At 36.2% G+C, this 15,627-nt stretch overlaps 1 protein-coding gene across 1 annotated transcript in view; it reads right to left on the reverse strand.

Annotated features, from left to right (window-relative positions):
* The window catches only part of NEMF (nuclear export mediator factor), a 49,426-nt gene that overhangs the window by 8,404 nt on the left and 25,395 nt on the right, over positions 1–15,627 (reverse strand). Inside the window, exons 17-25 of the mRNA XM_045799086.2 lie at positions 12,367–12,470; positions 10,724–10,786; positions 5,231–5,343; positions 3,505–3,562; positions 2,991–3,049; positions 2,782–2,902; positions 1,372–1,651; positions 597–639; positions 399–448 (exon numbers count right to left, since the gene is read on the reverse strand). Of these exons, the coding sequence (XP_045655042.1) occupies positions 399–448; positions 597–639; positions 1,372–1,651; positions 2,782–2,902; positions 2,991–3,049; positions 3,505–3,562; positions 5,231–5,343; positions 10,724–10,786; positions 12,367–12,470 (891 nt within the window). The remainder of the gene's footprint in view (positions 1–398; positions 449–596; positions 640–1,371; positions 1,652–2,781; positions 2,903–2,990; positions 3,050–3,504; positions 3,563–5,230; positions 5,344–10,723; positions 10,787–12,366; positions 12,471–15,627) is intronic.

Genomic DNA, 15,627 nt, shown 5'->3' on the forward strand with positions numbered 1-15,627 from the left:
CTGTCCCTTTCCTCCTGCCTGTCTGCCTCCCGAGAACTTCTATGTTAAAAAAAAAAAAAAAAAAAGTCTATTAAACGAAACTTTCCTATTTTCAAGTACTCTTGTTTATTCCTGTCAATATTATCCTAGAACCAGCCTATTTAATGCATATATTTACATAACAAAGGGTCTGTCTCATGTTACTTGACCTATCTCACCGACTGTAGTGACAGATTAGGGGCCTAAAACAGAAAAACCTATTAGAGCTGAATATTAAGAACTAAACAAGGTTTATGCTGAATCTTGGTAATTTTAATAAGGGAGGTCTTTAGAACCTCCAAGTCATCTGTCACAACTGAATTATCAGTAACCAAAAAATATTTACATGCTTTCCAGTTAGATAACACAAATATGTTTACCTTCTTTCCTTGGCTGACAAATGTCTCCGGCTCTGTAATTTACTGTCACTCTATTAAAATTAAAAAAAAAAACAAAAACACAAGCAAATACAAACAATAACATCACTACTATTAATTTTCCAGAAAGTAAAATTAAAAGTAGAAAATGATTCATGAGAAAGACATGATGTTCTTCACAAAACTTTGAAAATAGCTTACCGTATTAGAAGATTCCTCTTTTGAAGCCAATTTCTGGAGGGACCTATGAAAATAAACAGAAAGAGGCATCCACTAGCCTGTAAAAGGCATTCATTTACAAAGTCCACAAACATTCCCGTTATCATACCCTTAAGTACTGGCAATCTACAAATTTTCACATGCTGATAAAATTTTTAAAAATCATATTGCTCATCTCACACTTTTAAATATATTCTTAAATAGCGGATATAAATTGAACACTTACTATGTGCCAGGCACTGCTAGATGCTTTATATACGTATAATCTTCACCAAAACCCTATGAAGGGGGGGTAATATTCCATTTTCACAGAGAAAGAAACTGAAGCTCAGACACAGAGTAACTTGCCCAAGGACATACCCCAAGACTCAATTCTGGCCTGACTGCTAAGCTGTTCTTAACTATTCTAGTGATAACGCTTTTAAAACTATGATATTGTTTACGTGGTGATCAGGAAGACTTTAAAGATTAAAACGCTTAAAATTTTTTATGGAATTGCCTCTCTTACATTATTGGCATTTATACTCATATACGTGTTTCTATTTTGACCTACTTTGGCCACTTTTATGTTTACTGTATTTTTCTACCCTGGGTCCTGGAAATTTCTTTAGAGAAATCTACCCCCCAATCAAATAGTGAAAAGATAGTAAGACTACAGGACAATGGAGGGTAAAACTTCTAAAGTCAACCTTGGTATTATTTCAGAAGGATTAACTCTTCCATCATTGCTAGCTATAAAATAATAGTTTTTAATTACCTTTGGGGTTGAAGGTGGGACAAGTCAATGGTAGTATCAGGATAACTTAATATCTCTTCCCCTTCATCCTTCATTTCACCAACAGGTTCCTGGTCTTTTACTGCATCCTCAGATTCTCCTTCATCTTCAGAGCTTTCTTCCTGAACCAGCTCATCATTTAGCTCATCCCCACCACTCTGAATAGTGATATCCTCCTGGTCAGCCTGAGTCATGAGTTCCACTTCCACAGGGGTTGCATGTGATTCCTCTTTATCTCCTTCACTGCTACTGTCCCCTCCATCTGCAGAATTAGCGTAAGGAAAGTCAGAGCGATACCTACCAGAACAAAGCTAGACGATTACCTCGAAAACTTCAAAAAAGCATTCTGTTGACTCCGTTTCTCTAAAAGATCACCAAAAAAAGCCTGATTACCCCCAAAGGGCACTAAGACAAAAGGATACTTTTGTAACATGAACTGGTTGGAATAAATGCTCTCCAAGATACTTTATAAATTTCTTAGACATTGCAACCATTTCTACAATGAAAACTTGAACTTGTCTTGGTTAGGTATTTCCAAAAAGGAGGACAAGAGAAGTAATTCCATAAATTCTGCTGCTGTTACTGTAACTTGCACATGAGAAGTGAAACGAGATAATACATGTAATATAACTGGCACACAGAAGGGATTCACACTCTTGCAAGAGAAACACTGCTTAGCAGTAATAATACTTCTTAGCTGCCTCCCCTGTAAAAGGAGATGCCATCACCATCTGACAAAGATGGCTGTGAGAATTCCATTAAAAATAATGTAAACAGAGAACTTTGTACAGTGTCGGGAACATGGTGAAAATTTTTTTAAAAATCTTGTAATGCAACAGCAGTCATAAATGAAACAATGCAATACTAGTTCTAAAAAGGAATGACCCTAGGAGAATAACTGTAAAAACAATATAAAGGGTATACTTTCTCTAGTTCTTTTAGGTAGGTGCGTAAATTTATTCCAGCAACCACAGTTGCTTTCCACTTGAAGCAAGTGTATTATTAGATCAAGCCGAATTCTCATGTTTGAAATTACACTTGATATAAACTCAACTTTGTATCACCTCTAATTCTTAAATCCAGAAGTAAATGCTCATTTGTAAATATCTGAGTCTATCTCTGCTGAACATATTTACATTTGACCCATTAAACACTAAAGTTTTACTATATATGTTTATATAGTATATTAGTTACAGAGCCAATTAAATACTTCATAATTCACTAGAGAAAGTATATTTAACACTTCCAAAAACAAAATTCAGTAAAACTCAATAGCAAGTGTTGTTCTGAAATTTCAATTATCCCAAAGTGGATACGATCCTCTAAGAATTCAGAAGATAAACTAGACGGTAGGAAACACTCTAAGCTACTTTATTAAAATCTGTAAACTACCTAGTTGATCCATTTCTTCTGATATGAGTTCACTTGTGCAACTTGCCAGTGTTTCCATGTCTTCATCCTGCACTCTGACTTTTCGTTCACCCCGATGTCTCCAAACGCAAGACTCATCTACCTATGGAAATAGTTCTTTTTCACTGACAGAACTTTAGGTAAGACTCATGAAAATCAGAAAAAAAAAGAACAAGGAAGCTGAAGAATACCTTAAAGAGGAAACTAAACCCCATCATTAGATATGAGGGAGGAAGGAAATTCTTTTTTCCTATAAAAGACAATAAACATAAATGTTAAAAATCCTTTTTTTCCATTTATGCCTGCAAATTATCTGACACTGGTGGTGACATTTGTCTTTTTTCTGTTATGAAGGAACATTTCCCATTCACAGAATTTGGCATTCTGTATAGGAACAGGAATTAAGAAAGAAAAAATACGAATACTTGCTCTCATCTTTCAGTTAGTCAAGCCCTGAATAATCAATTTTTAGAAAAAAGGTCATGCTATACATTCTTACTCTTATAACTTAATGTGACAGCACATTCTCATCAAGAAAACTACAAATGGAGATGACACGACAAATGCTAAATTTGCCATAGCAGCACAAAATATTCCTTATTTCATAACAGATTTCATATATGAAATCAGAATAGTTTCTGTTTTGAAAATATTATTAGCAATGGTCCTCAAACCTGTCTCCATAATCCACCGACAAGTCATTACCTCTGATCATGAAGCTTCCTGTTGTCAAATATTCTCCAGTTGGTGCTGTTTTAGACACCTGAGGAACACAACACCACATTATACTGCTGTCTTAAGAAATACATTTTAAAATTTTCACTCAATAAGGTCATATTCAAGTAAACAGCACTGTCTCCTAAAAAGTTTATAATTTAGTAAAAATTCTCAATGCTGAAGTGTCTCTTCGAAGACACATATACCTTTGTCAGTAACAAAGAAAAGAAATAATGAAGGATACACTACACCAATAATTTTCAAATGCCACAGATTAGAGCCAGAACTTGTCCAAATGTTTCCTCTGATTTGAGATATTATGAGAAAAATAAGCACAGTTTAATAAGCTTACATCATAAAGCTGTATTTACTAAAACTGTATTTATTAAATAAAATCCTTTCCTGAGGTACTGTTTTTGGCGTAGTAAAATAACCTTTCATTTTAGGAAAAGATGATCGTAGATTTTTAAAAATATATTCTAATTTGGCAAAATAAGAAGAAAATTGCACAATATTTTAAAATTTTATATTATTGGGGCACCTGGTGGCTCAGTTGGTTAACTGTCTGCCTTCAGCTCTGGTCATGATCCTAGAGTCCTGGGATCGAGTCCCACATCAGGCTCCTTGCTGAGCAAAGAGCCCGCTTCTCCCTCTCCCTTTGCCCCTCCCCTTGCTCATACTTGCTCTCGCTCTCTGTCTCTGTCAAATAAATAAATAAAATCTTTAAAAATACATAAAATAAAATTTTATATTATCTGTGAAACCCCCAAATGTAAGAGTATCTTTGTCATAGATACTGGAGGGATTAAAAGCACACTAATTTCACCCTTAAAAAAAACCAATTCAATAAAACAATTAAAACCACTTTTATAACACTACTGAGGCAGAAAATATAATCACAGAAGTAATATTAATCTCCTGAAAACACAGTATCACAGCACAGCAGAAAATAATGAATATAAACAGATGTGAAATTAAACTAAGGGAGGATAATAGTATTGAATTCTTTATCTTGCTGCATAGCTTTAGGACCTTGTAAAAGTACATCATTATCAACAGTAATTATTGAAAATGTGAAATAGTGATGTGAAGTCAAATATGGAGTGAAGTATCATCAAGTAAAAAAGCATTTAAGAAGGACAATTACTAAAACCAAGTGAATAAAAAACCACCGGATATAGCTATTTTTCAGGAAGGGCCAAAAGAGAGATCAGAAAATTCCAACAAAGATGAAGAGGAAAAAGATCTTCTAGGTCAGTATGCCAGTCATAACTGGAACATTCGTCATCTTGTGTAACTGCATGAATCATTCACTCCCTTCATTTAGGTGTCTGCTCATACCTTATGTTCCTAGAAAGGCCTTCCCTGACACTTCATGCAAAATGGTAGCCCTTCTCACTCTCTACTGCCTACTCTGCTTTAAAGAAATTTTTACACCACTTGTTACCAGATATTATGTATGTATTTTTCTCCACCATCAAAATGTCAGCTCAATCAAAATAGGCACTTTGTCTTGTTCGCTTCTATACCCTCAAAATTTGGTACACAATAGCTCTTTTTTTATTTTCTGGAAGCCCAACGCGGGGCCTGACCCCACAACCCTGAGATCAAGACCTGAGTTGAGATCAAAAGTCGCTTAACCTACTAAGCCACCCAGATGCTCCAGTGCAACAGCTCTTAAGAAATTAAGAAAAAGGACCACAGCCCTTATTACCTGATGATGGTACACCCACCAAGCACTAGTGATAACTCGTGCATCCCAAGCAGCACTGTAGCAAAGTGCCATTGTGCCTGCTTCAGTCAAGGTCCGAGGGGGAATGGGTTCTCCTGTAATAACAACACTGCAATGCTTCAGTACTCAAGTACAGACTTTCTACACAGCAAGATGTGAAAATTACATGCAGCATGACAGATCTGATCCTCCAACATCTTATATAATGATACCACATTTTAATTTCAATATTATATAAAGTTACTATTTTTTATTAACAATGTATTTACAACATCACTCACCATCAGGGAAATGCAAATCAAAACCATAATGAATTATCACCTCACACCTGTCAGAATGGCTAAAATAAAAAACACAAGAAACAACAAGTGTTGGCGAGGATGTGGAGAAAAAGGAACCCTTGTGCATTGTTGGTGGGAATGCAAACTGGGGCAGCCACTGTGGAAAACAGTATGGAGGTCCCACAAAAAACTAAAAATAGAACTACTCTATGATCCATAATCACACTACTGGTATTTACCCAAAGGATACAAAAACACTAATTCGGAAGAATATATGCACCCCATGTTTCTTGCAGCATTATTTACAATAGTAAAATTATAGGAACAGCCCAAGTTCCATCAGTAGATGAATGGGTAAAGAAGATGTCATGTATATATACACAATGAATATTACTCAGCCATGAAAAAGAATGAAATCTTGCCATCTGCAACAACATGGATGGACCTAGAGGGTATAATGCTAAGCAAAATAAGCCAGTCAAGAGAAAGACAAATACCATATGATTTCACTCATATTGGAATTTAAGAAACAAAACAAAGGGGAAAAAAAGAAAAGAGACAAACCAAAAAACAGACTCTTAACTATAGAGAACAAACATGATTACCAGAGGGGAGTTGGGTGGAGGGATGGGTGAAATAGGTGAAGAGGATTAAGAGTTACTCAGCCATGAAAAAGAATGAAATCTTGCCATCTGCAACAACATGGATGGACCTAGAGGGTATAATGCTAAGCAAAATAAGCCAGTCAAGAGAAAGACAAATACCATATGATTTCACTCATATTGGAATTTAAGAAACAAAACAAAGGGGAAAAAAAGAAAAGAGACAAACCAAAAAACAGACTCTTAACTATAGAGAACAAACATGATTACCAGAGGGGAGTTGGGTGGAGGGATGGGTGAAATAGGTGAAGAGGATTAAGAGTACACTTATCTTAATGAACACTGAATAATACACAATTGTTGAATCACTAATTGTACACCTGAAACTTATGTAACACTGTATGTTAACTATACTGGCATTAAAGTAAGATAAACATAAACAACAACAAAAATATATTTACAAAGCAGGCTTTTAAATGGTCTAAGTAAATCAGAGAAGAAATGCCCTCTCACTTATATTAGTAACTCTAACTTCATTCCAGATAGAATAATTTAGAAAAGTCTATTCAAAGTTTTAAGACTTCCAGAATTACTAGAGATCACCTACATCGTCAAAATGAGAAGCATATTAGTAATATATCCCTACAGCTGGATGCCAAGTATGCTTTGTGATATAGTTCACATACCATAAAATTCACCCTTCTAAAGTATATAATCCAGTGGTTTTTAGTATATTCATAAACCTATATAACCATTACCACTAATTCCACTACATTTTCATCATCCTCAAGGAAATCCTATGCCCATTAATAGTCATTCTCCACTTTCCCAGGCCCTGACAACCACAAATACACTCTGTCTCTATGGATTTGCCTATTTTGGAATTTCGTATCAATGGACTCAAACGTGTCTGCCTTCTTTAACTTACCATCATGTGTTCAAGGTTCATCCCTTTTAGAGCAATTACAAGTACCTCCTCTAAGACTGAATAATATTCCATTATATCGATATAACACATCTTCCTTACTCATCAACTGATGAACACGTGGGTTGTTTCCATTTCTTGGCTATTATAAATAATGCTGCTAAGTATATCTGCAAAGAAGTTTAGTGTGGTCATGTCTGTCTACAGAACTAGGAGTGGAACTGCTAGGTCACATGGTAAATTCTACGTTCAACTTTCTGAGGAACTGCCAAACTCTATTTCACAGTAGCTGCGTCCTTTTCAATTCCCACCAGCAGCATATAAGCGTTCCAGTCTCTACATCCTCACCAACACTTGTTTTATTTATTTTTTTCATTGTAACAATTCTACTGGGTGTTAAGTGGTATCTCATTGTGATTTTTATTTGCATTTCCATAACGATGAATGATGCTGAGGATCTTATCATGTGCCTGTTAGCCATTCTTAAATCTTTGGAAAAATAACTATTTGGCCCTTTTGTCGTTTTTAAATTGTTTTTTTTCCTTTCTATTGTTGAGACTTCAGAGTTCTTTGGATACTGGTTCCTTATTGGATAAATGATTTGCCAATATTTTCTCTCATTCTGTGGGTTATCTTTTCAGTGTCTTGATAGCAACCTTGAATTAATACTTTTAAGTCCAATTTACCTGTTTTTCTTTGTTGCTTATGCTTTTGATGTCTTATCTAAGAAATGACTTCCTGATTCATTATGAGATTTATGCCTTATTTTCTTCTAACAGTTTTATAGTCTTAGCTTATAAGTAAAGGTTAAGTATTTGAGTTAATTTTTATAAATGGTGTGAAGCAGGGGTCTAACTTTTATTCTTCTGTACGTGGGTATTAGTAGTCCAAACACCAGTGAAGACATTATTCTACCCCACTTAATGGCTTTCATACATTTGTTCAAAGTCAACAGACTATAAATGAGGAATCTCAATTCTCTTCACTGATCTACTTGTCCATCCTCATACCAATACCTCACTGTCTTTATTACTGTTGCTTTGTAGGAGGTTTTGAAATCAGGAAGTGTCAGTCCTCCAATTTTGTTCATTTTTAAAAATGATTTGGTTGACCTGGGTCCTTTGCATTTCTGTGTGAGTTTTAGGATCAACTTATTCATCTCTGCAAAAAAAAAAAAAAGGCAGCTGGAATTCTGAAAGGGATTATATCAAATCTACAGATTAATATGGGAAGTACTGCCATCAGAACATTAAGACTTCCAATCCTTACACTAGAAGTCTTCCCATTTATTTAAGTCTTCTTTAATTTCTTTCAATGATGTTTTAGTTTGGGTGTTTGTCTTGCAATTCTTTTTTTTTTTTTCTTTAAAGATTTTATTCATTTATTTGACAGAGAGAGAGACAGCCAAAGAGAGAGGGAACACAAGCAGGGAGAGTGGGAGAGGAAGATGCAGGCTCCCAGCAGAGGAGCCCAATGCGGGGCTCAATCCCAGAACGCTGGGACCATGCCCTGAGCCGAAGGCAGACGCCCAACAACTAAGCCACCCAGGCGCCCCTGTCTTGCATTTCTTTTTGATAAATTTATTCGTAAGTATTTTATTCTTTTTATGCTATTATAAATGAATGTTTTATTAGTTTACTTTAGTACTATTCACTGCGAATATACAGAAATACAACTGACTTGGGGGCACCTATGTGGCTCAGTTGGTTAAACATCTGATTCTTGGTTCTGGCTCAGATCATGATCTCAGATTGTGAGATGGAGCCCTGAGTCGGGCTCCATGCTCAGCAGGAAGTCTGCTTGAAGATTCTCTCATTCTGCCCTTCCCCCCACTCATGTATGCACACACTCTCTCAAATAAATAAATTTAAAAGAAAAGAAATAAAACTGATTTATATATAATGACTATGTATCTCAAACATTCTAAACTTGTTTACTAACTAACAATTTTTGGTGGATTCCTTGAGGTTTTAAATATATAAGATCATGCCATCTGCAAATGGAAATAGTTTTACTTGTTCTTTACCAATGTGGATATTTTTTATTTCTTTTTATTACCTAACGGCATACTTAGAACTTCCATACAAGGTTGAATAGAAATGACAAGAACAGACATTCTTATCTTGTTCCCAAACTTAAGGGAAAAGTTTCCAGTCTTTCACCATTAAGTCTGATGTTAGCTGTGGGTTTTTCATAAATGTTCATTACCAAGTTGAGGAAGTTCCTTCTAGTGTTAGTTTGTTGAGTGTTTCTATCACAAATGGGTGTTGGATTATTGCCAGAGGCTTTTTCTTCATCGACTGAGATGATCATGTGGTTTTTGTCCTTTACTATATTAATACACTGTACTATATTGATTAATTTTCATACATTAAACCAACCTTGCACTCCTGGGATAAATCCCGCTTTGTCATGGTATACAATGCTTTTAATATGCTGCTGGATTCGGCTAATATTTTGTTGAGGATTTTTGTGTCTATTCACAAGCAATATTGGTCTGTAGTTTTCTATTCTTGTGATATCTTTGGTTTTGTTATTAGGGTAATACTGGCCTTATAGAATGAGTTAGGAAGTTTTTCCATCTCTTCTATTTTTTGGAAGAGTTTGTGAAGGATTTGTGTTCAATCCTCTTTAAAAGTCTGGTAGAATTCACCAGTGAAGCTACCTGGGCCTAGAATTTTCTCTGTGAGCATGTTTTTTGTTTTGGGTGTTTTGTTGTTGTTGTTGTTGTTTTAAGATTTATTCATTTATTTGACAGAGACAGAGAGAGCACAAGCAGGGGGAGTGGCAGGCAGAGGGAGAGGGAGAAGCAGGCTCCCCGTTGAGCAGGGAGCCTGATGTGGGGCTTGATCCCAGGCCCCGGAATAATGACCTGCACTGAATGCAGGCACTTAACCAACTGAGCAACCTAGGTGCCCCTAAGAATTTTTTTTTAATTCTTTTTTTTTTTTTTTTTAAGATTTTTTTATTTATTCACTTGAGAGAGAGACAGACAGACAGAGGGCACGAGCAGGGGGAGAGGCAGAGGGAGAGGGAGAAACAGACTCCCTTCTGAGCTGGGAGCCTGATGTGGGGCTTGATCCCAGGACCTGAAGATCATGACTTGAGCCGAAGGCAGATGCATAACCCTCTGAGCCACCCAGGTGCCCCAGGAATTTTTTTTTTTTTACTACTATTTCAATCTCTTTACGTGTTATAGGTTTATTTTGATTTTCTATTTCTCCTTGAGTCAGTTTTGGTAGTCTGTGTCTTTCTAGGAATGAGCCTGTCTCATCTAGGCCATTTAATTTGTTGCTATGCAATTGTATGTAGCATGCCCTCACAATCCTTTTTCCCCTCGGCAAATGTAGCTTCCAAAGGTATTCAATAAATGCTTCAGATATAGACTATAGATGTAATTTTTATCACAGTGAAAAGTTCCTTCTTCGGTTAAAGAAGCCACTTATGAGACAACAGAGTTCTGCTATCTAACTGCACATTCAAATAAATAATAAAAAAAAATCTTTAAAAATATATATATAAAATAGTTGTATCTTATTGATGAACTGACCCTTTTATCATTATAAAGTGTCCTTTATCTCTATTAACAATTTTTGTCTTATAGTTATACTAAAAATATTTTAAAGAAAGGAATTAAAGTTCTGAATAATAAAGAGAAATACATTACCTGTTGGATTCTTAATTACACAGCTAGTAGCTCCATGAAGATCAGCATGTACATAAATGTCCCCTTAAAAACAAATGAGAAATAATACTTTAAGTCCTGTTTTTTTTTTTTTTTTAAATGGGCTTAATGGGTTCAAAATCCAAAGGGTATAAGAAGGCATAAAAGGAAAAGTCCATTTCCCACACCTAGGAGAGCTCCCACAGGCTTACTTATAGGAAAGCAATGCAAATATGGTAGATTACAAAAATGGGCAGCTCCTCTCTCCCTTGCAACCCACACTTCTTTACTCTGTGACCCCGAAGCCTCTCTTCAAGAGGTGGAGTCACTTCCCCATCCCTCGTATCCGGGCCTGCCCCATGACCTGCCTTGGCAGAATGTGGCAGTTGTGACCAAGTGCCAATTCTTAGCCGAGGCCTTAATAGTCCTTGTGTGCTTCCTCTTTTTCTCTCAAACTTGCTGAATTACCATATAAGCCAATCTAGGCTAGCCTGCTAGAAGGTGAGAGATACATGGAGCAGAGACACCCTAGGAAATGTAAAGGTCCTGAGGACCATGGATGTTTGACATGTATGAAGAGCAGTCAGAAGGCCAGATTAAGGGAAGAACGGTAAGAAATGAGGCTGGAGAAACAGCTAGGAGGCTTTAAGCCACAATGAGGGCTTCAAGTTGTATTCTAAGTATGTGATACCAATGAATAACTGAATGAACAAGTGCAGAAGTGAGATCTCTCCTCTTTCAGGGACAAGGAAAGTGTATGGTTCCTAAAAGGTAAAATGAACAGTCACTGCTAGCCATGACAGTTTGTCTGGGATCTGAAACTCAAAGAAGAGAAAAACTCATACTGCTCCAAGAAAGGCTCAGCCCACAATGAACAGAGCTACAGAAGACAAGAGACCAAGCCCTGAGCACCATGTAATAACCTGATCCCAGCTGCTTCCTTTCCTGGTTTGGGATCTTCAGTGGACATCAGATTGGCTCTGACTACTGATGTCAGATACTCACAATGAGGGTTCAAACACAGTGAGATGGTGGTTATCAGCAAACAAAAATAAATGAGAAGCCTTACACCACAGGGCTTAAGTCCTGTTTCTAAATGTGAAAAAAAAGTTACAAACTTCAGCACTAAAAAATTAAGCCTTTAAAATTTTGACATACAATGACTTTGGAGGACTGAAAGCTATTTTATTTTTTTTTAAGATTTTATTTATTTATTTATTTGACATAGAGACAGCCAGCGAGAGAGGGAACACAAGCAGGGGGAGTGGGAGAGGAAGAAGCAGGCTCCCAGCGGAGGAGCCTGATGTGGGGCTCGATCCTACAACGCTGGGATCACGCCCTGAGCTGAAGGCAGACGCTTAACGACTGCGCTACCCAGGCGCCCCTGAAAGCTATTTTATTAATGTAGCAAAGAATCAAAAGTCCAATACTACAGATTAGCTCAGCACTACTACTTTATGACTATTCACTTAAAATAAGAATTAAGTGTCAAAGCACATATTCAACAAACCATAAGCCACCAAGATGAAACTCTTTCTACCAATTAAGCCGCTCAAGCAAAGGAGTGTAAGATGAAAATGTATATCTCATACTGAGATAACTGATCCAATTACTTAGGAGAAAATTCTTTAAAATTTTATTCTTACCTGTTGTCAAGTATCTTTTCACAATTATTTCGTTCTGTTGCTGATCTCGTCCACCTATAATTAGATAGTTCTCTGAGCTAATGAACCACAGAAATTTCTCAAACCTATCAAATTGAGAGAAAAAAAGTTAACACTCTTTTCCTTTATAGTCACCTGAATTCACATCCTTTTTGCAAACAAACATAAAACCCAATGAAGCTATCCTACCTTCATATGTTAAGACAAATTGATGGTATAATTTCTTAAAGCATCAAACTGAACTTTATTGAAATTATTGAAATCTTATAATATAAATTGCCTTAGGATATTCTTTAGAAGTAAATTGTTTATTTTTTAAAATTATTTTTATTATTTATTTGACAGACAGAGACAGCCAGTGAGAGAGGGAACACAAGCAGGGGGAGTGGAAGAGGAAGAAGCCGGCTTCCAGCCGAGGAGCCTGATGTAGGGCTCGATCCTACAACGCTGGGATCACGCCCTGAGCCGAAGGCAGACGCTTAACGACTGAGCCACCCAGGCGCCCCAAATTCTATGTTTAAAAAAAAAGTATGTTCTCTCCTTATCTCGCTCTCATACAAATCCTTCTTAAACTCAAGGATAACACAATAATGAATTACACAAGGGAAAAGCATAAAACATCACATGGTCCCTAGGTTTAGCCTTCTTCTAATAGGGCACTGGCTAGGTTTGGGGCTACTGGTAAGAAAGAAAAGTTTTTCCATTCTGTCTTCAACTGAACGTTTACATATATGCTATTGTTTATACTTTTTTTATAGAGTAAAAATTACCTTTAGAAGTATAAAATTTTAACTTTTCTCTAGAGACAAAATAATTTGGGTTTTCATGATTAATACATACCATCATGATAAAAAGTAGAGTGTATATTTGTATGACGTTTAGAAAATGACATAAAATAGAGATGAACAGAAATATTTCCTATATTACACCTGACTACCAAGATGATAATCTTATGACTTAATCTACAAGTCATATCTACAATAGTCATACAAGTCAATCTACAAGAAGTTTAAAATAAAACTTCTCGTGAAAAATGACAGATTAAGCACAGGCATTAAACTAAACTCCTTTATATCTCCCAATTTTATTCCTGTTTTCTAATCTCATTTTTAATTAATACATATACACAATGCAGAAATTTTTAAAATTAAACAAAAAGGTACAGTGAGAGATCCTGCATCCCTTTCCAGTTCCTATTACCACTACCAAAAAGGAATCCATTGCTATTAGCTTTCTGTGTATCCCCCTCTGGAGTTTCTTTATACATACAAAAGCTAAAATAAAATGCCTATTCTAAACCTTTTCTTTTAGACACAACACAAACTATTCTGAAAATGCTTTTTTTCCCCCCCCACTTAAAAATGTCTTCTTGGGACACCTGGCTGGCTCAATTGGTGGAGCATATGACTCATGATCTCGGAGTTGTGGGTTTGAGCCCCATGTTGCGTGTAGAGATTACTTAAAAATAGTCTTTAAAAAAAAAGTCTTCTTCACTGCTGAACGAATGTACTATACTTACTTAACAGCTGCCCTATTGATGGTAAAGAGGTTTCTAAAATGACATAAACCCCCAAGGATTGAAAATGAGAAACATAAGGATGTATTTTGTAATCATCTTAGTAAAGGAGCATATAACTAAAAGGAAAAAAATTAAAAGGAGGCAAAAAGACAATAAAAAAGAGTAAAGAACAAATGGGACAAATAGAAAGCAAACAGTAAAATGGTTAGATTTCAACCCATATATATCAGAAATTGCATTAAATGTAAATGTAGTCAGTTCTCCACATAAAATGCAGACTGTCAGACTGGAAAATAATATACACACTCCTTTAAAATATAAGGATATAGAAAGGTTGAAATATAATGATGGAAACACTAACCAAAATAAAGTTGACTTAATTTTAATATCTCACAGAGAAGGGAAAAAAAGTTACAAGTTAAAAGAACATTTGATTACAGTTAATAAAAGGCTCAATTCACTGGAAAGGTAACAGCTCTATATTTTTATCACCTCATATATATATAAAGCAAAAAACTAGCAGAAAAGGAGAAACAAACAAATGCACAATTGTGTGATTCTTAACTCTCAGTAATTGAGAAAATAATCATTAAAAAAAGAATTAGTAAAGATGCCAAAGATTTGAACATGATTAATGGATGTGACCTAATTGATATATATATATATTTTTAAAGATTTTATTTATTTGACAGAGATAAAGCGAGAGAGGGAACACAAGCAGGGGGAGTGGGAGAGGAAGAAGCAGGCTCCCAGCAGAGCAGGGAGCCCAATGTGGGGCTAGATCCCAGGACCCTGGGATCATGACCTGAGCCGAAGGCAGACGCTTAACGACTGAGGCACCCAGGCGCCCCCCTAACTGATATTTAGAGAAATGCACTCAACAACTATAGAACACTCTTTTCAACTACATATGAAACATTTGTAAATAAAGTAGACCACAAATATGCTGGACCATAAAGCAAGTTTCAATAACAAATGTCAGAGGGTTGAGATAATTCAGAATACCATCTCTGAACATTATGCAAATAAAGTTAGAAATCAGGGGTGCCTGGGTGGCACAGCAGTTAAGCGTCTGCCTTCAGCTCAGGGCATGATCCCGGCGTTATGGGGTCGAGCCCCACATCAGGTTCCTCCGCTATAAGCCTGCTTCTTCCTCTCCCGCTCCCCCTGCTTGTATTCCCTCTCTAGCCGCTGTCTCTATCTCTGTCAAATAAATAAATAAATAAATCTTTTAAAAAAAAAAAAAAGAAAGAAAGAAATCAATGGCAAAAAGAGAACCAAAAAAGCTCCACAGGTTTGGAAATTAATAAACATAATTCTAAATAACACATGGGTGAAGAAATGACAATGTAAATTAGAACATATTTTCATGTGAAAGATAATGAAAATATAGCAAAACATTTTAGATATAAAGCCAGGCTTAGAGGGAAATTTACTGCCTGAAATACATATTAGAAAAGAAAAGAGGCTGAGAGAAAATAATAAAATAGACAGCACATATATTATAGAGATCAAGTCAAAACTGGCTTTGTTTTTGTTTTCTTTTTTTAAAAGATCTTATTTATTTAACAGAGAGAGACACAGCCAGCGAAAGAGGGAACACAAGCAGGGGGGGTGGGAGCGAAAGAAGCAGGCTCCCGGCGGAGCAGGAAGCCCAATGGGGGGCTTGATCCCAGGACCTTGGGATCACGCCCTGAGCTGAAGGCAGATGCTCAACGACTGAG

Source organism: Ursus americanus, chromosome 35 (genome assembly GCF_024610735.1).
Source record: "Ursus americanus isolate L20-20 chromosome 35, mUrsAme1.1.p, whole genome shotgun sequence".
NCBI lineage: Eukaryota > Metazoa > Chordata > Mammalia > Carnivora > Ursidae > Ursus > Ursus americanus.